Below are 22,332 nucleotides of genomic sequence, written 5' to 3'. Positions count from 1 at the left end.
GGAATCATGAAGTGTCTGCTCAGAGAGTCCCCGCTCACAGCACAGAGGGATCATGAAGTGTCTGCTCAGAGAGTCCCGGCTCACAGCACAGAGGAATCATGAAGTGTCTGCTCAGAGAGCCCCCGCTCACAGCACAGAGGGATCATGAAGTGTCTGCTCAGAGAGTCCCGGCTCACAGCACAGAGGAATCATGAAGTGTCTGCTCAGAGAGTCCCCGCTCACAGCACAGAGGAATCATGAAGTGTCTGCTCAGAGAGTCCCCGCTCACAGCACAGAGGGATCATGAAGTGTCTGCTCAGAGAGTCCCGGCTCACAGCACAGAGGAATCATGAAGTGTCTGCTCAGAGAGCCCCCGCTCACAGCACAGAGGGATCATGAAGTGTCTGCTCAGAGAGTCCCGGCTCACAGCACAGAGGAATCATGAAGTGTCTGCTCAGAGAGCCCCCGCTCACAGCACAGAGGGATCATGAAGTGTCTGCTCAGAGAGTCCCGGCTCACAGCACAGAGGAATCATGAAGTGTCTGCTCAGAGAGTCCCCGCTCACAGCACAGAGGAATCATGAAGTGTCTGCTCAGAGAGTCCCCGCTCACAGCACAGAGGGATCATGAAGTGTCTGCTCAGAGAGTTCAGGCTCACAGCACAGAGGAATCATGAAGTGTCTGCTCAGAGAGTCCCCGCTCACAGCACAGAGGGATCATGAAGTGTCTGCTCAGAGAGTCCCCGCTCACAGCACAGAGGAATCATGAAGTGTCTGCTCAGAGAGTCCCCGCTCACAGCACAGAGGAATCATGAAGTGTCCGCTCACGCTCTTGGATCTTACACCGACCATCACTGAGTGATAAAACACCAATAACACTGCAACATTGTACAGGAAGGGGTTATAAATGATCTTTATTGTGTGACATCACAAAGGGGGTTGAAAATGAAGAACTTTTCATGTACCATCTACTCATCTACCTCTTATATCCAACATTCTGAGATTGATGTTTTTATGGCTGCAGCCCCACAGGGGATCGCGACACTTCTGGTGGCCTTGTACCTTCATGGGGATCACGACACGTCTGGTGGCCTTGTCCCTCCGTGGGGACCACGACACGTCTGGTGGCCTTGTCCCTCCGTGGGGACCACGACACGTCTGGTGGCCTTGTCACCCAGAACTATCTGCAGGACACATGGATTGCTGCTAATTGGTGACCCCCCCACATTGGGGGTCAGTGTCTTGGCTGCCCCATATCATAGAGCGGCGAGGGCTCCCCCTGAGCAGGTAGGAGCAGGCTTACAGCATTCAGTCCTGTTTCTGCAGGAGGCTCCAGGGTGGTCCCCGGACGCTTTGTCCCGGTCACATATCCGCATGTTTGGTTTGCGTCTTCTCAGGCTTCGGATTTCTTCCTTCCCTTCCACAGACCATCTATTACCCTGCAGCCTGGGACAGAGGACATGGAGCAGGGTTAGTGCCTTGTGGGTCACATCTGGTCTCCTCGGCCCTCTGGGCTGTTCCCCACCAAATTTATTTTGGACTAATTTATAATAAAACCTTATGCATTGGGCTGCCGAGGCTTTACTGCTCACTTATTATTAGCCAAAATATTAATCATATTTATCATACACCGGCGTATCATAGTTTATTTCTAGGTCAGGTCCTACCCCGCCACACGCCCCCTGCACGTCCCTTTCATGCCCCCCTGCAAATCCCCTTCATGCCCCCCTGCACGCCACCCTTCATGCCCCCTGCACGCCCCCTTCATGCCCCCTGCACGCCCCCTTCATGCTTCCTGCACGCCCCCTTCATGCCCCCTGCACGCCCCCTTCATGCCCCTGCACGCCCCCTCATCCTCATAGACTGTAATCTCCCTGTGTCCTCCTCATCGTCATAGACTGTAAGCTCTTGTGTCACCTCCTCATCCTCATAGACTGTAAGCTCTTGTGCCCCCCCCCTCCTCATCCTCATAGACTGTAAGCTCTTGTGTCACCCCTCATCCTCATAGACTGTAAGCTCTTGTGTCCCCCCTCATCCTCATAGACTGTAAGCTCTTGTGTCACCCTCTCATCCTCATAGACTGTAAGCTCTTGTGTCCCCCCTCATCCTCATAGACTGTAAGCTCTTGTGTCCCCCCTCATCCTCATAGACTGTAAGCTCTTGTGTCCCCCTTATCCTCATAGACTGTAAGCTCTTGTGTCCCCCCCTCATCCTCATAGACTGTAAGCTCTTGTGTCCCCCCCTCATCCTCATAGACTGTAAGCTCTTGTGTCCCCCCCTCATCCTCATAGACTGTAAGCTCTTGTGTCCCCCCCTCATCCTCATAGACTGTAAGCTCTTGTGTCATCCCCTCATCCTCATAGACTGTAAGCTCTTGTGTCACCCCCTCATCCTCATAGACTGTAAGCTCTTGTGTCACCCCCTCATCCTCATAGACTGTAAGCTCTTGTGTCCCCCCCTCATCCTCATAGACTGTAAGCTCTTGTGTCACCCCCTCATCCTCATAGACTGTAAGCTCTTGTGTCCCCCCTCATCCTCATAGACTGTAAGCTGTGTCACACCCTCATCCTCATAGACTGTAAGCTCTTGTGTCACCCCCCTCATCCTCATAGACTGTAATCTCTTGTGTCACCCCCCCCCCCTTTTCCTCATAGACTGTAAGCTCTTGTGTCCTCCTCATCCTCATAGACTGTAAGCTCTTGTGTCCTCCTCATCCTCATAGACTGTAAGCTCTTGTGTCCCCCTCATCCTCATAGACTGTAAGCTCTTGTGTCACCTCCTCATCCTCATAGACTGTAAGCTCTTGTGTCACCCCTCATCCTCATAGACTGTAAGCTCTTGTGTCACCCCCTCATCCTCATAGACTGTAAGCTCTTGTGTCCCCCCTCATCCTCATAGACTGTAAGCTCTTGTGTCATCCCTCATCCTCATAGACTGTAAGCTCTTGTGCCCCCCCTCATCCTCAGAGACTGTAAGCTCTTGTGTCACCCCCTCATCCTCATAGACTGTAAGCTCTTGTATCCCCCCTCATCCTCATAGACTGTAAGCTCGTGTGCAGGGGCGTAACTAGGATAGGCTGGGCCCCATAGCACATTTCTGCATGGGGCCCCCCTTCCATATATATATATAGCAGGCACACGTCTGGCGCGCTGGATAGGAGGAGAGGTGATTGCGGCTCACCCCTCCCCTCTCCATACAGAATAGAGCACGCTCTATCTCTTTTGCTCGAAACAGTGAGTACTCGTTGTGCTCACCGTACCGAGCCCTGGCGTATAGAAGCCTATGGGGGAAGTATATACGCCCCCCATATGTTCTTGTGAATGTACCCTTATACAGACATGTTTATACACAGAGTATATACAAACTCATTCAGTATATACCCACATACAGTATACACATTATATACATATACAATATACATATATACACACACACATACAGTAAAAACACCATATACAGACATGCTGCATATACATACAGAATATACACACATACAGCAAATTAACACACATTCAGTATATACAGCATACATACTTACCATATACACAGCATATACAAAAACACACATACATCATATATATATATTTAAATGTGCACATATATATGCTTATATAAATACAGTATCTGCTTCTATGCATTTATACACAGTATATACATATATATATATACACAGTATATATACAGTATATACATAAATGCACACAGAATATGCATATATAAACAGTATATACATATATATACACAGTATATGCACAGTATATACATATATATACACAGTATATATACATATATATACACAGTATATATGCAGAAACAAAAGAAGTGATGTCCGCGCTCCAGGGAAATTCAGATAAAATTCATTCTTTTATTGTAGAAATAGCATTAAAATCCATAGGCATGGTTGGCAATCATATGGTTACCCAGGTCAGTGACCAACGCGTTTCGCCCTCTCTCAGGGCTTAGTCATGGTCTCGTGTCTTGTGTCCCCCCTCATCCTCATAGACTGTAAGCTCTTGTGTCACCTCCTCATCCTCATAGACTGTAAGCTCTTGTGTCCCCCCTCATCCTCATAGACTGTAAGCTCTTGTGTCACTCCCTCATCCGCATAGACTGTGAGCTCTTGTGTCACCCCCGCATCCTCATAGACTGTAAGCTCTTGTGTCCTCCTCATCCTCATAGACTGTAAGCTCTTGTGTCATCTCCTCATCCTCATAGACTGTAAGCTCTTGTGTCCCCCTCATCCTCATAGACTGTAAGCTCTTATGTCCCCCCCCCTCATCCTCATAGACTGTAAGCTCTTATGTCCCCCCTCATCCTCATAGACTGTAAGTTCTTGTGTCCCCCCTCATCCTCATAGACTGTAAGCTCTTGTGTCCCCCCTCATCCTCATAGACTGTAGGCTCTTGTGTCACTCCTCATCATAGACTGTAAGCTCTTGTGTCACCCCCTCATCCTCATAGACTGTAAGCTCTTGTGTCCCCCCCCCCCCTCATTAGGTTTGATATTTAGTGGCAAATCCCCTCAATGGGCTGAAAATATACTCACTTTAATTCCTTAACACAGCAGTCTGTACTAGACAGAGCTTTTATCAAGTGACTGAGGTGGGGACCGGACAGGCGGTTAGCAGACAGATCAAGTATCTTCAGGTTAGGATTATTCCTTATTACAGAGGCCAACTGGATGCAGGACGTGTCTGGGAGCTTATTATTACCCAAACTGTAAGAAGAAGAAGAAAAGATGTAGCATAAGAGTATATACCTAACAAAGCAGACTCATACACAATATGATTAGGCAAGGCAACCATGTACACAGTGTTACATAGTGTAAAGTTATATCCACCACCCTTGTAGAATATATAACACATGATAGATGTATTACACAAGTACAGGTAATCGGCAGCCAGCAGAAGCAGTGTCCTAATAGAGTATCCCCAGGTGTCATCCTGTACACATATCTTATACTTACGGTAATGTCTCCTCCTGTACACATCTCTTATACTCACAGTAATGTCTCCTCCTGTACACATCTTGTATACTAACAGTAATGTCTCCTCCTGTACACATCTCGTATACTAACAGTAATGTCTCCTCCTGTACACATCTCTTATACTCACAGTAATGTCTCCTCCTGTACACATCTCGTATACTAACAGTAATGTCTCCTCCTCTACACATCTCTTATACGCACTGTAATATCTCCACCTGTACACATCTTTTATACTCACTATAATGTCTCCTCCTGTACACATATCTTATACTCACAGTAATGTCCCCTCCTGTACACATCTCTTATACTAACAGTAATGTCTCCTCCTGTACACATCTCTTATACTCACTGTAATATCTCCACCTGTACACATCTCGTATACTCACTGTAATATCTCCACCTGTACACATCTCTTATACTCACAGTAATGTCTCCTCCTGTACACATCTCTTATACTCACAGTAATGTCCCCTCCTCTACACATCTCTTATACTCCCAGTAATGTCTCCTCCTGTACACATCTCGTATACTCACAGTTATATCTCCTCCTGTACACATCTCGTATACTCACTGTAATATCTCCACCTGTACACATCTCTTATACTCACAGTAATGTCTCCTCCTGTACACATCTCGTATACTCACAGTAATGTCTCCATCTGTACACATCGCATATACTCACTATAATTCCTCTATCCTTCTGGCTGAACTGGACAGAGCTTCCATTAAGTGTGTGAGGCCAGGACCAGATGGACAGTTATTAGACAGATCAAATCTTTTCAGGTCAGGGTTATTCCTTATTATAGATGATAACTGGATGCAGGAAGTGTCTGGTAGGTCATTACCACCGAAACTGTAAGAATAAGATTAGATGAGATCAACACTTTTAGCTGTAAAGGTTTGTAATATAAATTGCCATTCCAAAAATATAGAATGGTTATAGTGATGTACCCCTACTCCCAGGTCACATCATGGGGTGCACCAACACTGTCAATTAACCACATAAATTCTACTCTCATAGTGTCCCACCACCTATTCAAACCTTTGTAATTTGCACTGTCAACGCCTATACTTTATTAATAGAAGTCTGTCTTGTACAGATTCCTAAAACAATTTGATAATCCAGAATACAAAGATTTCCCTGAAATATCACTAGTAATATTATCGATTTAAATGTGGGTTCTTTAAGATTGCAAGTAGAGACTGATTAAGATTTTAAGTTTAAAACACAAATGTGCAGGACAAACAGAAGAAAAACAATTGTTACACAAATAGTTGGTTAAATCAGAAGTGGTTCGGGCAGAATTTCCAGATGACAATGGAGTTCCTCAAAGACTTACACCTGGGCATTCCAAAGCCTGTTAATTTAAGCTGAGTGTGTTTTCCCTCCCGCCCCCTGGCTTGTGATGTCACTGAGAGGCGGATGTCCATATGGTAATGCCGCTTACCCCTCCTTTCATTTTTGAGAATGATTCTAATAAACGTCATAGATCTTGATAGGAGCATGTCATAATTATAAAATTGACTCTGAGCATGTGGGCACGCGGCTACCTACCATCTTATACCACACACGATGGCGTTATGCACAGGATTGGAGCTATTTTAGAATCTGGGATGAATTCCTAAAGGTCACAGACCTGAATTTCTCAAAGGTGGTAGAGCTAATCCCCCCGACAATTGAAAAAATTGTGGATGCTCAAAATTTTATGGATTATGTCCACGTTGTCTCTTATAATGAAATCCTCAAAAATCTATTTAAAAAAACACAGTCTTCCTCAATCGCATATCTGATCCACTCTTGGTGAGAGTGTCCCAACACAGAAGAATTTCATGGAGATCTTACACTGACAAAACACAGTCATAGTTTTAAAATGCTCTTGAAGGAGCTATAAAATTTAATAACCCACCAGGCACAGGGGGGTAACTAGGAGAGGTAGGGCCCCATAGCAGACTCCCGAATGGGCCTCCACCATATACATGCTGTATATACACACATGCATATTGTACAACACATTTACAGCATATACACATAACATATACACACATACAGCATATTCACGCCTAATATCCTAGATGCCGGGTCCCCCTTACACTGTGGACCCCATAGCAGCTGCTACCCCTGTATTATTGCCCTTGATCGGTAAGGAATACATTTCCTATGAAGGTCACATGACGCCTTTCTATGACGTCTCCTAATTATAAAAGAAAAATATATTGCAACAACATGTAACAGGAATGTGAGTCTCATATTCAGTCGACTGTTATCCCCCATGGGCAGGGACCTCCATCCCACTGGTTCCAGATCTCTGTAGTTTTTGGGATTTGTTCTTGTCTAATGTATGTGACGCCCGGACTGATTGTACTGCTCCATGGAATTAATGCTGCTCTATAAATAATAATAATCATAATAATATATTAATATTAAAAAATTTAATTAAAAAATTAAGAAACACAGCTGAAACATGTTATGAACAAAATCTATAGTTTAGGTAACAAGGAAACCGGCTGAGGACATACAAAACAATCCGTAAGCAGCTGAAAGTTTATTTAAAAGTACGGAAACAATAAAAGTGAAATGAAATATGAAATAAAATAAATGGAAAAAGAGTGAAAAAGGCAGAAACATAACATAACACATAACAATGTGGGTATTTCAAAGAAAAGAACATTTTGGGGCTGAAAAGCTCTGGAGTGTGGGGGGGGTGAGCCCGTCGCGTCAGCTGGGCAGCTGCTGGAGAGGAAGCAGGGGTCGGAGATAAGGCTGCCTGCAGCTGAGCATGTAGCCAATCCTGGCCGTGTTTAGCTGCTGCAGCCCGTAGGATATCATGTATGTCGTTCAGCATACTCGCTTGTCTTCCTGAGAAGGTGGGGCTATGTCTTCTTATAGTTAACAGGGGCCACTGGACCCCACAAGAACCCCCGGTAGCATGTGACACACCTCCATTTAACCCCCTACACTGCATGTCACCCGCATCATGGCGGGCCTGCGTTACAGGCGCTGCCTTACACTACGGCCCTATCTTTCAAGTATAATATCCTGACAAGTATGCCACAGTTATACATTGCAGTATAATATCCTGACAAGTATGTTGCTGCAGTTATACATTGCAGTATAATATCCTGACAAGTATGCCACAGTTATACATTACAGTATAATATTCTGAACAGTATGCTGTAGTCATACATTGCAGTTTAATATTCTGAGAAGTTTGCTACAGTTATACATCGCAATATAATACTCTGTCAAGTATGTGACTGCAGTTATACATTGCAGTATAATATTTTGACAAGTATCCGACTGCAGTTATACATTGCAGTATAATATTCTGACAAGTATGCTGCTGCAATTATACATTGCACTGAAATATTCTGACAAGTATGCTGCAGTTATACATTGCAGTATAATATTCTGACAAGTATAGTGCTGCAGTTATACATTGCAGTATAATATTCTGACAAGTATGCTGCTGCAGTTATACATTGCAGTTTAATATTCTGACAAGTATGTGACTGCAGTTATACATTGTAGTATAATATTATGACAAGTATGCTCCTGCAGTTATACATTGCAGTATAATATTCTGACAAGTATGTGACTGCAGTTATACATTGCAGTATAATATTCTGACAAGCATGCTGCTGCAGTTATACATTGCAGTATAATATTCTGACAAGTATGTGACTGCAGTTATACATTGCAGTATAATATTCTGACAAGTATGCTACAGTTATACATTGCAGTATAATATTCTGACAAGTATGCTGCTGCAGTTATACATTGCATTATAATATTCTGACAAGTATGCTGCTACAGTTATACATTGCAGTATAATATTCTGACAAGTATGCTGCTACAGTTATACATTGCAGTATAATATTCTGACAAGTATGAGACTGCAGTTATACATTGCAGTATAATATTCTGACAAGTATGTGACTGCAGTTATACATTGCAGTATAATATTCTGACAAGTATGCTACAGTTATACATTGCAGTATAATATTCTGACAAGTATGCTGCTACAGTTATACATTGCAGTATAATATTCTGGCAAGTATGTGACTGCAGTTATACATTGCAGTATAATAGTCTGACAAGTATGTGACTGCAGTTATACATTGCAGTATAATATTCAGACAAGTTTGCTACAGTTATACATTGCAGTATAATCTTCTGACTAGTATGCTGCTGCAGTTATACATTGCAGTGTGATATTCTGACTAGTATGCTGCAGTTATACATTGCAGTATAATATTCTGACCAGTATGCTGCTACAGTTATACATTGCAGTATAATATTCTGACCAGTATGCTGCTGCAGTTATACATTGCAGTATAATATTCTGACCAGTATGCTGCTACAATTATACATTGCAGTATTATACTCTGACAAGTATTTTGCATTTGTACATCACAGTATAATATCCTAACAAGTATGCTGCAGTTTTACATTGCACTATAATATTCTGACAAGTATGCTGCAGTTACACCAGTAACTGCTGCAGTATAATTGTAAGGATTAGGGGTAGTGGAGCCACTGAACCAACGCGAGCGATGACGTAAGCCAACACCTGGGAGTGGAGTATAAGTGGTATCCGGTTTTTACCATAGCCCTCAGTTTTCTTGAAGACACAAGGCTCAAAGATCCAGCATGGGATACAGGAAGGGCCTGGCAATTTAACAGAGAAGACGGTCGGCCAGCGCCAATCATGATCTTTAAATCTTAGAGAGACAACACGCCCGCGCCCTAAAAGGCGTGGACGAGACCGCTGGAACATGGGGACCCCCAAGTATGCTGCAGTTATACATTGCAGTATAATATTGTGACAAGTATGCTGCAGTTATACATTGCAGTATAATAGTCTGACAAGTTTGCTGCTGCAGTTATACATTGCAGTATAATATTCTGACAAGTATGCTGCAGTTATACATTGCAGTATAATATTCTGACACGTATGCCGCTGCAGTTATACATTGCAGTATAATATTCTGACAAGTATGCTGCTGCAGTTATACATTGCAGTATAATATTCTGACAAGTATGCTGCAGTTATACATTGCAGTATAATATTCTGACAAGTATGCTGCAGTTATACATTGCAGTATAATATTCTGACAAGTATGCTGCAGTTATACATTGCAGTATAATATTCTGACAAGTATGCTGCTGCAGTTATACATTGCAGTATAATATTCTGACAAGTATGCTGCTGCAGTTATACATTGCAGTATAATATTCTGACAAGTATGCTGCTGCAGTTATACATTGCAGTATAATATTCTGACAAGTATGCTGCTGCAGTTATACATTGCAGTATAATATTCTGACAAGTATGCTGCTGCAGTTATATATTGCAGTATAATATTCTGACAAGTATGCTACTGCAGTTATACATTGCAGTATAATATTCTGACAAGTATGCTACTGCAGTTATACATTGCAGTATAATATTCTGACAAGTATGCTGCTGCAGTTATACATTGCAGTATAATATTGTGACAAGTATGCTGCAGTTATACATTGCACTGAAATATTCTGACAAGTATGCTGCTGCAGTTATACATTGCAGTATAATATTCTGACAAGTATGCTGCTGCAGTTATACATTGCAGTATAATATTCTGACAAGTATGCTGCTGCAGTTATACATTGCAGTATAATATTCTGACAAGTATGCTGCTGCAGTTATACATTGCAGTATAATATTCTGACAAGTATGCTGCTGCAGTTATACATTGCAGTATAATATTCTGACAAGTATGCTGCTGCAGTTATATATTGCAGTATAATATTCTGACAAGCATGCTGCTGCAGTTATACATTGCAGTATAATATTCTGACAAGTATGCTACTGCAGTTATACATTGAAGTATAATATTCTGACAAGTATGCTACTGCAGTTATACATTGCAATAAAATATTCTGACAAGTATGCTGCTGCAGTTATACATTGCAGTATAATATTCTGACAAGCATGCTGCAGTTATACATTGCAGTTAGACAGGGCAGGAGATAGGTAAGATGGCAGAGAAAAACTAACAATTCTGTTTGTCTCAAAATCTTTTTCATTTTCTCTCTGTTTGCTATGGTCATTTTACTTGCCTACCGTCCATCTATTCACCAATGCCAACTATCCACATCCCTGCTTCACTTCTTCACTCACCTTTATACACCACTCACACACTGCATACGTTATGTAACCATACTAACCTATCACAGCGAGGCAAGAAATAACTTCCTATAAATCTCTGAAACATCTTTTGTCTCAACCCACCGTCTGCTTATTTTAACACTTCACTCAGAAACCCTGTGTATCCCCTCTTCTCCTCCGCCACCCGTAACTCCTTTTAAATGTGCCCTATGGAACGCCGGCCTCTGTGTAATAAGAGAATCAGTTCATGACCTCTTATTTATAAGACCTTGGGGCTGAAGATCCGGCGCCTACTTTAAAGATAAAATTGATTGTATTCACCAGGAAATAAATGCTCAATCCTCTCCCCCCACTAATCCCCTACCCTCCGTTGCCGCACCTTGTTCACTCTCTTCCTATGAGCCAGTCACAGAGGAAGAAGTGTCCAGGCTCTTCTCCTCACCCAATTACCTGCATCAGTGACCCCATCCCCTTACCCAAATACCTGTATCAGTGACACCATCCCCTCACCCACTACCTGCATCAGTGACCCCATCCCCTCACCCCAGTACCTGCATCAGTGACCCCATCCCCTCACCCCACTACCTGCATCAGTGACCCCATCCCCTCCCCCCACTACCTGCATCAGTGACCCCCATCCGCTCGCCCCACTACCTGCACTAGTGACCCCATCCCCTCACCCCACTACCTGCATCACCCCACTACCTGCATCAGTGACCCCCATCCCCTCCCCCTACTACCTGCATCAGTGACCCCATCCCCTCGCCCCACTACCTGCATCAGTGACCCCATCCCCTGCCACATTACCTGCATCAGTGACACCATCCCCTGCCCCACAACCTGCATCAGTGACCCCATCATCTCCCCCCACTACCTGCATCAGTGACCCCATCCCCTCACCCCACTACCTGCATCAGTGACCCCATCCCCTCGCCCCACTACCTGCATCAGTAACCCCATCCCCTCGCCCCACTACCTGCATCAGTGACCCCATCATCTCCCCCCACTACCTGCATCAGTGACCCCATCCCCTCACCCCACTACCTGCATCAGTGACCCCCATCCGCTCGCCCCACTACCTGCATCAGTAACCCCATCCCCTTGCCCCACTACCTGCATCAGTGACCCCATAATCTCCCCCCACTACCTGCATCAGTGACCCCATCCCCTCACCCCACTACCTGCATCAGTGACCCCCATCCGCTCGCCCCACTACCTGCATCAGTGACCCCATCCCCTCACCCTACTACCTGCATCAGTGACCCCCATCCCCTCGCCCTACTACCTGCATCAGTGACCCCATCCCCTCGCCCCACTACCTGCATCAGTGACCCCATCCCCTGCCACATTACCTGCATCAGTGACCCCATCCCCTCGCCCCACTACCTGCATCAGTGACCCCATCCCCTGCCACATTACCTGCATCAGTGACCCCATCCCCTCACATCTGGTACAGTCTCACTTCTCACCTCACCAAAATCTTCCACATCTCTCTCTTCTGGTGATGTCCCCTCTTCTTTCAAGATGTTACCCCATTACTAAAGAAACCTTCCCTGCTACTTCTCTGCTAACTCCCGACTTGCTCCCCTACAGCAGAGGGACACGTCCTCCATTCTCCAAGAAGCGGATTCTAGCACCAGATGTAGGAAGTGATTCCAGACTTGTAGAGGTTATAATACTCATACAGCCCCAGGCCCAGGGCAGTCTTGACCCTGAATCTCAGTCATCAAATGCATCTATGGTTTGTATAAATGGCTGATTATCTGTAAGAAGTACGGTGAGGGCTCTACACACCTCATGCAGAGCCTGGGAGGCACAGGGGAGGGAAAATGGAAATTGTTGGAATAATAATAATGTATGCAACAAATACTTTTGTATGTATTACATGTATGAGCCATTGTCTGGGGACATTGTAAATGTCAATAAAGTTAGGCTGTCAAAGAAAAAAAAAAACTCTCTGAGACAGGAAGTGACAGCACAGACATCTTTCCTTGCTGCAGATGGACTGATAGCAGGACAGACATGTTCTCCTGTGTGCTGAGAAATTCTTATACTATTCCACTACTGGAGAGTGATCTGCATAATCTGCTGCTAACAAAAACAAAGTGAGAAATAAGTTTTTAATGGGAAATCTGTATCCGAGGATTAGAGGGGGTTATATATCAATTTCTACAACCATTTGATCAACTTTAGTTTAGACCAAATTGATTCAGACCCAAATGGGCAAATTTATTAGGAAAGTAATGCAGATAATGGAGAAAATAAAACAAGTCAGAGGAACTAAGTAAATATCTGAATCATAAATGGTGATAATGATGAATTCAATGACTGGCGAGACATCTACACAGAATTGTACACATGATTATAGCATGGCACTGCTGTACTGCTGGCAGGGACTCCTTGCATCATATACCACTATGGTTCAAGTCTGTGGATCGTGACCAGCACAAGTGCGTATCCGACCTCAAAATGTAAGGGCTGAGAGATCCAGGACAGGAGTGATTATATGCACATCAGACTCACACAGCTACTAAACAATTAACCCACCAGTTTATACAACTGTCATGAAAAAGATTATTTATTTTACCTCATACACTGGAGGTTGTGTAGCGCTGGTGCAAGTTTTTCCAATCCGTTAGGACCTATAGAACATCCAGATAGATCAAAATCTTCAATATTTTCACAGGTTTCCATGATGAATGATAACACGGTGCAGTCTAGAACCGACATTCGAACATCAGAAAGGTCCAAAGTTCTGTGTGATTTTAACAATTCCTGCACCAGATCCTTATTCCGGGTTTCAAATAGATAAAAGAATGTCCTGAGAAGACGTCGCTTCTTGTAATTCAGCCTCTCTTCTTCTCCTCCTCCCTTCAGCATTTCTTCTTCTTCTCCTCCTGGAATGAAGTTCTTCAGCCAAGTGTTGACGTCTCTGGAAGCCTGAGCTGCTTGTGTGTCCAGGTATCCGGTTAGTAGTGACCTGGTGGTGGCATCTGATAGACCACACAGGAAGCGGAGGAACATCTCACCTCGTCCATCAGGATAGGATTTGGCTTTCTCCAGTGATTTCTGTAACTTCTCAGGAGAATAATCGGCATAATGCACAAAGGCAGAGAAGAATTCCTGGACAGTGAGATGTAAGAAGGAATAGGACACAGGTTCCTCCGATTCCATCAGGAAACTTGATAAGAGCTTTGACTTATTGTCCACATGGAAAGACTCCAGATCCCGACCATCAAATATAATCGTGTGATTCATGACCCCATGTTCTGCCATCCATCCCATGGACTGCAGGAGCTTCTGGGCGCCACTTTTCTCCGGGCTGTGATTGGACAGGATGTTGGCGACAAATATGGCAAAGAGCTGGGTCACGGTTCTGGGTAATAATGAAACCTGCTGGTCACTACTTGTGGTCTGGAAGCTCCTGGATAATACTGTACAGATGATCCAGCAGTAGGACGGGAGGTAACAGAACGTGTACAATGTGTCATTCTGCCTCACATAGGTAAAAGCCTTTTCTGCCAGTTCAGGGTCACGGAAGAAATTATCAAAGTAAATCTTTCTTTCTTGTTTGAAGAATCCACTGATTTCTACCATTCGCTGGAAATCCTTACAATCCATTGATGCCAGTCTGGTCGGGCGACTGGTCATCAGAACAGAACAACCATTAAGAAGAGACTTTCTCACCAAACTGACCACAATGTGACCACAACGTTCCGGCTGTTTAGGGTCGGAGCACAAGTGGCGGGATGTGAAATCCATTGTCTGATTGCTTTCATCTAATCCATCAAATATAAAGAGAAGTTTCTCTGGATCTTGTAGGATGTTCCCGAGCTGCTGCCACAGATATGGGTAATGATGAAGGATCAGGGTCTCCAGACTAACCTCATCCCATCTGTTCAGTTCCCGGAATTTGAAGAAGAAGACAAAAGAGAATCTTTGATAGAGATCCCCCTTCACCCAGTCATAGACAATCTTCTGCATCAGCGTGGTCTTCCCTACCCCGGGCACTCCGCTCACCAGCACCATATGTGGTACCAGTCTGGACCGGTGACACCAGCGGAACATCTTGTTGGGGGAAATACGTTGTAATTCATGATGTTTCTTCTTTACATATTCCTCATGTCTTGCCCCGGTCGCTATGAGCTCATTCTCAGAGCGTTCCCTAAAGTGATGAGTGGAGACAATGATGAGGGTCACATAACGTGTGCAGAAGGGAAAACTCTCCTCCTCCTGGTTACATCTCGGAGGTTTATTCTCCATCAGTTTCTCCGTTTTCTCATATAAATGTTTCTTGTGATGGTTCTGGATTTCTATGGAAAAAAAACACAGAAGATAAAGGTTAAATAAAAAAAATGAGAGAAAACACATTTTATTGAAATTTATAGTGAAATTACAAAAGGAAATGTCCGAGATATTCGGTTTATTAGTTTATGCTCATTTAAAAGTGTAATTCCAGGAGCAGTCCATCCTGGAGAGCTGGTGACAACCATAGAGCAGAAGCCGTGATCATCTATGGTGATACTCTTACCCTATGTCAGGATTCGGGATGCGTGAATCCACCATGGGAGGTGGTACTAGCCGACACCTGGGATCGGAGTCTAAGTGGCACCTGGTTTTCACCAGAGCCCGCCGCAAAGCGGGATGGACTTGCTGCAGTGGGGTGCCACCAGCTCATTCCACAGGTGCGACTAGCCCGCGATGGCAGCCGAGGTCGAGGTACCTTAGTGGAAGACAGTCACGTGGTCAGGTCAAGGCACAAGGTCAGGGCAGATGGCAGAGATGCAACATCAAGTCCAATCCGGGGTCAGCAATGGGAGGTCCAGGCAGATGGGAACGGGAACACAGGCACACAGGAACGCAGGACATGGAAAGTCAGGAGCAGGAACGCAGGATACATGGGAACACACAGGAATGCAGGAGACACAGGAACGCAGGATTTTTCTAAGGCTGTGAGGCACAAAGATTCGGCAGGATGTGATGGGAGAGGCAGGTTTAAATAGCCTTCTGAGAAAATGGCCACCACCGGTTAATGGTGCATTGTCCCTTTAAATTTCCTGAAGCCGGCACGTGCACCCTAGGACAAGGGGACACAAGCGCACTGAGCAAGGCCAAGACTCAGGAGTGGGGACAGGTATGTAGCGCTGGCGCTGCGGGGAGCGAGGGGCACGGGTGAGCCCGCGACCTGTGACAGTACCCCCCCTTCGGCCTCCCACTCCTCTTGGGCTGTAGAAATCTCTGCAGGAGATCATGGTCCAGGATGTTGTCTTTGGGCTCCCAAGATCTCTCCTCCGGCCCGAACCCCTTCCAGCAGGAGGAGATACTTGCCGGGGGAACCGGTTCAGGATGAAAGGCATGAGTAGGGAGACATGGAAGGAGTTTGGGATGCGCATGGTGTGAGACAGGACTTCAAAAGGACCCAAAAATCGTGGACCAAGCTTGTACCCAGGAATCTTCAGCCGGATGTACCTACAGGATAACCAGACCTTGTCACCAGGAGAGAAGACAGGAGGAAGTCTGCATTTCTTGTCAGCCTGGAGCTTGGTACGGGCAGAGGCCTGTAACAATGAAAGGCAAGTTTGCTCCCAGATGGACTTCAGATCTCGTACCAACTCCTCAACAGCAGGGACATCTGAGGACACAGGCAGAGGAAGAGGAGGGAGTGGATTATACGACTGGAGTCCAATTATACGAGAATTCCGCCCATGGCAACAGAGCGGACCAGTCGTCTTGACGGGCAGAAACAAAATGACAGAAGTAACATCCCAGAGTCTGGTAAACCCTTTCCACTTGTCCACTGGACTGAGGGTGGTAAGCTGAGGAGAAATCCAACTCTCCTGCAGTTGGCTGCAGAGAGAACGCCAGAAGCAGGAAACAAACTGAACTCCCCGGTCAGCGATGATGTGTAGAGGAAGACCATTTAGCCGTAAGATATGTTGGAAGAAGAGGCTGGCAAGTCATAGAGCAGACGGCAGACCTAGAAGAGGGACATCTTCGAAAACCGGTCTGTCACCACCCAGATGACGGTTTTACCAGAGGAAGATGGACGGTACGTGATAAAGTCCATAGCCACGTGTGACCACAGATGACTGGGTATCAGCAACGGAAGCAGGAGACCAGCCGATTTCAGACGGGAAGGCTTATTACGGGCACAGGAGGTGCAGGATGCCACAAAGTCCCAAACATCCTTGACCAAGTCAAGCCACCAGTAGTGGTGAGAGATGAGGGCCATGGAGTGTTGCACCCCAGGGTGCCCAGCCAGGAGTGTAGAGTGTCCCCAAAACAAAATCCTCTTCCGCAGAGCAGGTCGGACATACGTCTTGCCAGGGGGAAGCTGCTGAAGATCCACCAGAGTAGCAGCAACCAACTGTTCTGAAGAGATGATATGCTGAGGAACCGGCTCTTCTCCAACAACATCTGAGGCATGGTAAAGGGCATCCGCCTTGATATTCTTCTATGCAGGTTGGAAGTGGATCATCAGGTTGAAACAGGAGAAGAAGAGTGACCAACGGACTTGCCTGGAATTAAGACGTTGAGCTGTCTGGAGGTACGAGAGGTTCTTATGATCTGTGTAAACATAGACTGGATGGTGAGCTCCCTCCAGAAGATAACGCCATTCTTCCAGCGCAAGTTTGACGGCCAAAAGGTCTCTATCCCCTATAGAGTAATTCTTCTCTGCGGTAGAAAAGGTTTTGGAAAAGAAGCCGCACGTGAGCGTTCTGCCCTTAGGCCCCTTCTGGGTGAGCACTGCCCCTGAACCTACAAAAGATGCATCCACCTCCAGGATAAAAGGCCTCTCAGTATCGGGTCTAGAGAGAACAGGAGCCTTGGTAAACGTGGACTTTAACTTTGTGAAGGCTTCTTCAGCCGCCAAAGGCCAGAGGCGTGGATTAGCGCCCTTCTTGGTGAGCGCCCTGGGAGAGACTAGCGCCCTTGGGAGAGATCAGAGTAGAGAAATGTGGGATAAACTGTCGGTAGTAGTTTGCGAAGCCCAGGAACCTCTGGATGACTCGGAGACGTTCTGGACGTGGCCACTGCATAACTGCCCACAGTTTGGCTGTATCCATCTAGAGACCTTTGTTGGAGATTATGTAACCGTGGAAAGGTAGGCTTCATTGGTGGAACAGACACTTCTCGAGCTTGGCGTAGAGACGATTATCCCGTAGACGGCCAAGAACTTGCCCGCACGGGAAACTGTTGGGACTCAAGGTGTGGGGAGAAGACCAAAATGTCGTCCAAGTAGACCACGACACACTTATACAGCAAATCTCGAAAGATGTCATTGACAAATTCCTGGAAGACAGCTGGAGCATTACAAAGTCCAAATAGCATCACAAGATATTCAAAATGTCCACCTCAGGTGTTAAATGCTGTCTTCCATTTGTCACCCAAATGAGGTTGTAGGCCCCATGCAGGTCCAGCTTGGAGAAAATCCTGGAACCGTGCAGGTGGTTGAAGAGCTCCGTGATCAACGGCAGGGGATAGCTGTTCTTAACAGTCAATGTAAGGATGCAAGGAGTTGTCCTTCTTGGTTACAGAGAAGAATCTTGCACCCGCAGGTTTTGGGAACGGAGAGCGGGTACACCCAACCACAGGGAGGAGAGGTACCGTGCAACAAATCTATTGGGCAGTCGTAGGGATGATGTGGTGGCAATGACTCTGCCTGCTTCTTGGAAAACACGTTGGCAAAGTCCCTGGAACATGTTGGTAGACCTTCCAAAGGCTTAGGAGTCACGCAGGAGGCCAAGACGGGTACTAGTAGAAATACCACAATACAGTGGGACTGACACTCTGGACCCCAACGCAGAATCTCTACCGTCATCCAGTTAAGGACTGGTGCATGGAGCTGCAGCCACGGAAGGCCCAACAGGATGGAGGACGTGGACCGTGGTAATACATAAAAAGACAGTCTCTCCTTGTGCAGCACACCGACCTGCAAGAACAGAGGCTTGGTGCAGTACTGGACCTGGTCAGAGAGGATTTGGACACTGACAGAGGAGATGACCGATGGCTTCTGAGGTGCACCACTGGGATGTGATTCCAGGAGACCAGAGCGGCATCCACAAAGTTCCCTGCGGAACCGGAGTCCAAGAAAGCAGAGGCCTGGATCTGGGTGCCAGTGCCAATGCTGAGAAGCACCGGAATCATCAGTCGTGGAGAAGCTTTGCTTACACCTAGGGATGCATCTCCCAAGAACCAAGAGGGAGGCGTCGAGGATGCACTTGGGGTTGCTCCAGACATAACTCTTCGGCACACTCCCTAAACTGCACGTCAATCCAGGTGGCCAAGGTGATGAGACCACTCAGAGTAGACGGCAGATCACGAGCAGCCAGGGCGTCCTTAACGTGAGAGGAGAGTCCCTTTTTGAAAGCTGCGGACAGGGCTGCATCTTTCCAGGAGAGTCCCGAGGCAAGGGTACAGAACTGAACTGCATATTCTCCCACAGAAGAGTTCCCTTGGCGCAGATTCAACAGCGCAGTCTCAGCCGAGGAGGGCCGTGCGGGTTCTTCAAATACTGACCGAAACTCCACCAGAAATGCGGTGAAAGTAGCTGTGACTGGGTAGCCTGTGTCCCAAAGAGTAGTAGCCCAGGCCAGGGCCCTCCTGGACAGGAGGCTGATGATGAATGCTACCTTGGATCGCTCAGTGACAAATTGAGATGGCATGAGTTCATACTACGGCATAAACAGCTGTTGCCTAGGTTCAGCGCAGGAAGACAGACCGGGGTAGCAGAAGCCGCAGGAGCAGTCTCAGGAACCTGTTGCTGTTGCTGGGCGGCAAGCAGCTGTTGCAGCATGGCAGTAACTTGTCCCAGCTGTTCACGTTGTGCGGCAATCTGCTGGGATTGCTGGACCACGATGGTGGCAAGATCGGGCCGACCAGGAAGTGGGAACCTCGGCAGGATCCATGGCCGGATCTTACTGTCAGGATTCGGGGTGTGTGAATCCCCTGGATCACCGCGGGAGGTGGTACTAGCCGACAACTGGGACCGGAGTCTATGTGGCACCTGGTTCACCAGAGCCCACTGCGAAGCGGGTTGGAATTGCTGCGGCAGGGTACCACCAGGTTGTTCCACAGGTGCGACTAGCCCGCGGTGGCAGCCAAGGTTGAGTTACCTTAGCAGAAGACAGTCTCGTGGTCGGGTCCAGGCACAGGGTCAGGGCAGGCGGCAGAGATGCAACGTCAAGTCCAATCCGGGGTCAGCAACGGGAGGTCCAAGCAGATGGGAACAGGAACGCAGGACACGGGAATTCAAGAGCAAAAACACATGGGAGCAGGAACGCAGGATACACGGGAAAACACCGGAACGCAGGAGACACAGGAACGCAGGTAAATCGCAATAGAGCTTTTTCTAAGGCTGTGAGGCACCTGGAGAGGCAGGTTTAAATAGCCCTCTGGGAAAATCACCAGCACCAGTTAACAGTGTGCTGGCCCTTTAAATTTCCTGAAGCCGGTGGGCGCGCACCCTTTGACAAGGGGACGCGAGCGCACGGAGCGAGGCCGGAACTTAAGAGCGGGGACAGATGTGTGGCGCTGTGCCTGAGGGCAGTAAGGGGCACGGGTGAGCCCGTGACCTGGGATATGGGTCGTTGGAACATCCGTGACACCCTACAGGTGAATAATGGATTGCTCTGGGTAAGTGGGAGCCCCATAGGCCATCAGTCTGAGACCACCCTATTAAAATCTAAAATTATAGGTGTTTCTCCAAGTAATTTGGGGCAATTAGAATTTTGGTAGAAAATGATGATAGATCATAAGTGCTCTTACTCATTACTTACCCCTATAAGTAATAAATAAGAGAACTTTTAAAGATGAAAAAAAAAAGATTGATGCACATTATTTTTCCTTCCACATTGGAGCGGTCCACTTGCTCTATCTCGTTTTGGTGGGATTGGTTTATGTTCATTGAGACTGGGACCAATGTTATGTAAATCTGTATATAATGTGCACTTACCTCTCAGCTGTGGGGGTAGGTTGTGTCCTTCTTCATCCAGTAGGATTTCCCCCGGCAGATCCTCACCTAATAAGAAATGGCAGACTTGTAACTTATAAAACTTAAAAAATAAAATGCTGAGTGACACATGTCATACACAATGTTACCTCTGTGGCCGAGCTCCTCCAGTACAGCGGCCAGGACCGGGGAACCGTGATCCTTCCGTAATACATGAAGACTGACCCACAATGTTATCACAGCTTCTGCTCCTCTCCCGAAAATCTCCTGGAGTAAATCCCGGGAAAAGGTTTTTCTATCATGTTCTAGATCCTTGTATTTCTAGGACACAAGAAAGGTCAGACATAAGGGTCATTATACAAGGAGATGGAATAGGAGACACCTGTATATAACAACACAGGGGACACTTGTATATAACAACACAGGGGACACCTGTATATAACAACACAGGGGACACCTGTATATAACACCTGATAACACAGGGGACACTTGTATATAACACCTGATAACACAGGGGACACCTGTACATAACACCTGATAACACAGGAGACACCTGTATATAACACAGAGGACACCTGTATATAACACCTGTATATAACACCTGATAACACAGGAGACACCTGTATATAACACCTGATAACACAGGGGACACCTGTATATAACACCTGATAACACAGGAGACACCTGTATATAACACCTGATAACACAGGGGACACCTGTATATAACACCTGATAACACAGGGGACACCTGTATATAACACCTGATAACACAGGGGACACCTGTATATAACACCTGGTAACACAGAGGACACCTGTTTATAACACCTGATAACACAGGAGACACCTGTATATAACACCTGATAGCACAGGGGACACCTGTATATAACACCTGATAACACAGGGGACACCTGTATATAACACCTGATAACACAGGGGACACCTGTATGTAACACCTGATAACACAGGGGACACCTGTATATAACACCTGATAACACAGGGGACACCTGTATATAACACCTGATAACACAGGAGATCACCTGTATATAACACCTGATAACACAGGAGACACCAGTATATAACACCTGATAACACAGGGGACACCTGTATATAACACCTGATAACACAGGGGACACCTGTATATAATACCTGATAACACAGGGGACACCTGTATATAACACCTGATAACACAGGGGACACCTGTATATAACACCTGATAACACATGGGACACATGTATATAACACAGGGGACACCTGTATATAACACA

General features: G+C 46.1%; 1 protein-coding gene across 1 annotated transcript in view; it reads right to left on the bottom strand.

The window, feature by feature from the left end:
• Positions 1 to 883: 883 nt before the first annotated feature.
• The window catches only part of LOC140108523 (NACHT, LRR and PYD domains-containing protein 3-like), a 96,890-nt gene continuing 75,441 nt past the window's right edge, over positions 884 to 22,332 (bottom strand). The window contains exons 4-9 of the mRNA XM_072131805.1: positions 21,217 to 21,388; positions 21,071 to 21,136; positions 13,703 to 15,428; positions 5,646 to 5,816; positions 4,523 to 4,693; positions 884 to 1,423 (exon numbers count right to left, since the gene is read on the bottom strand). Of these exons, the coding sequence (XP_071987906.1) occupies positions 1,234 to 1,423; positions 4,523 to 4,693; positions 5,646 to 5,816; positions 13,703 to 15,428; positions 21,071 to 21,136; positions 21,217 to 21,388 (2,496 nt within the window). The 3' untranslated portion in view covers positions 884 to 1,233. The remainder of the gene's footprint in view (positions 1,424 to 4,522; positions 4,694 to 5,645; positions 5,817 to 13,702; positions 15,429 to 21,070; positions 21,137 to 21,216; positions 21,389 to 22,332) is intronic.

Source organism: Engystomops pustulosus, unplaced genomic scaffold, assembly GCF_040894005.1.
Source record: "Engystomops pustulosus unplaced genomic scaffold, aEngPut4.maternal MAT_SCAFFOLD_143, whole genome shotgun sequence".
Classification (NCBI taxonomy): domain Eukaryota; kingdom Metazoa; phylum Chordata; class Amphibia; order Anura; family Leptodactylidae; genus Engystomops; species Engystomops pustulosus.
Note: the sequence above shows the minus strand (reverse complement) of the source record. Positions and strands in the feature narration are given on the sequence as shown.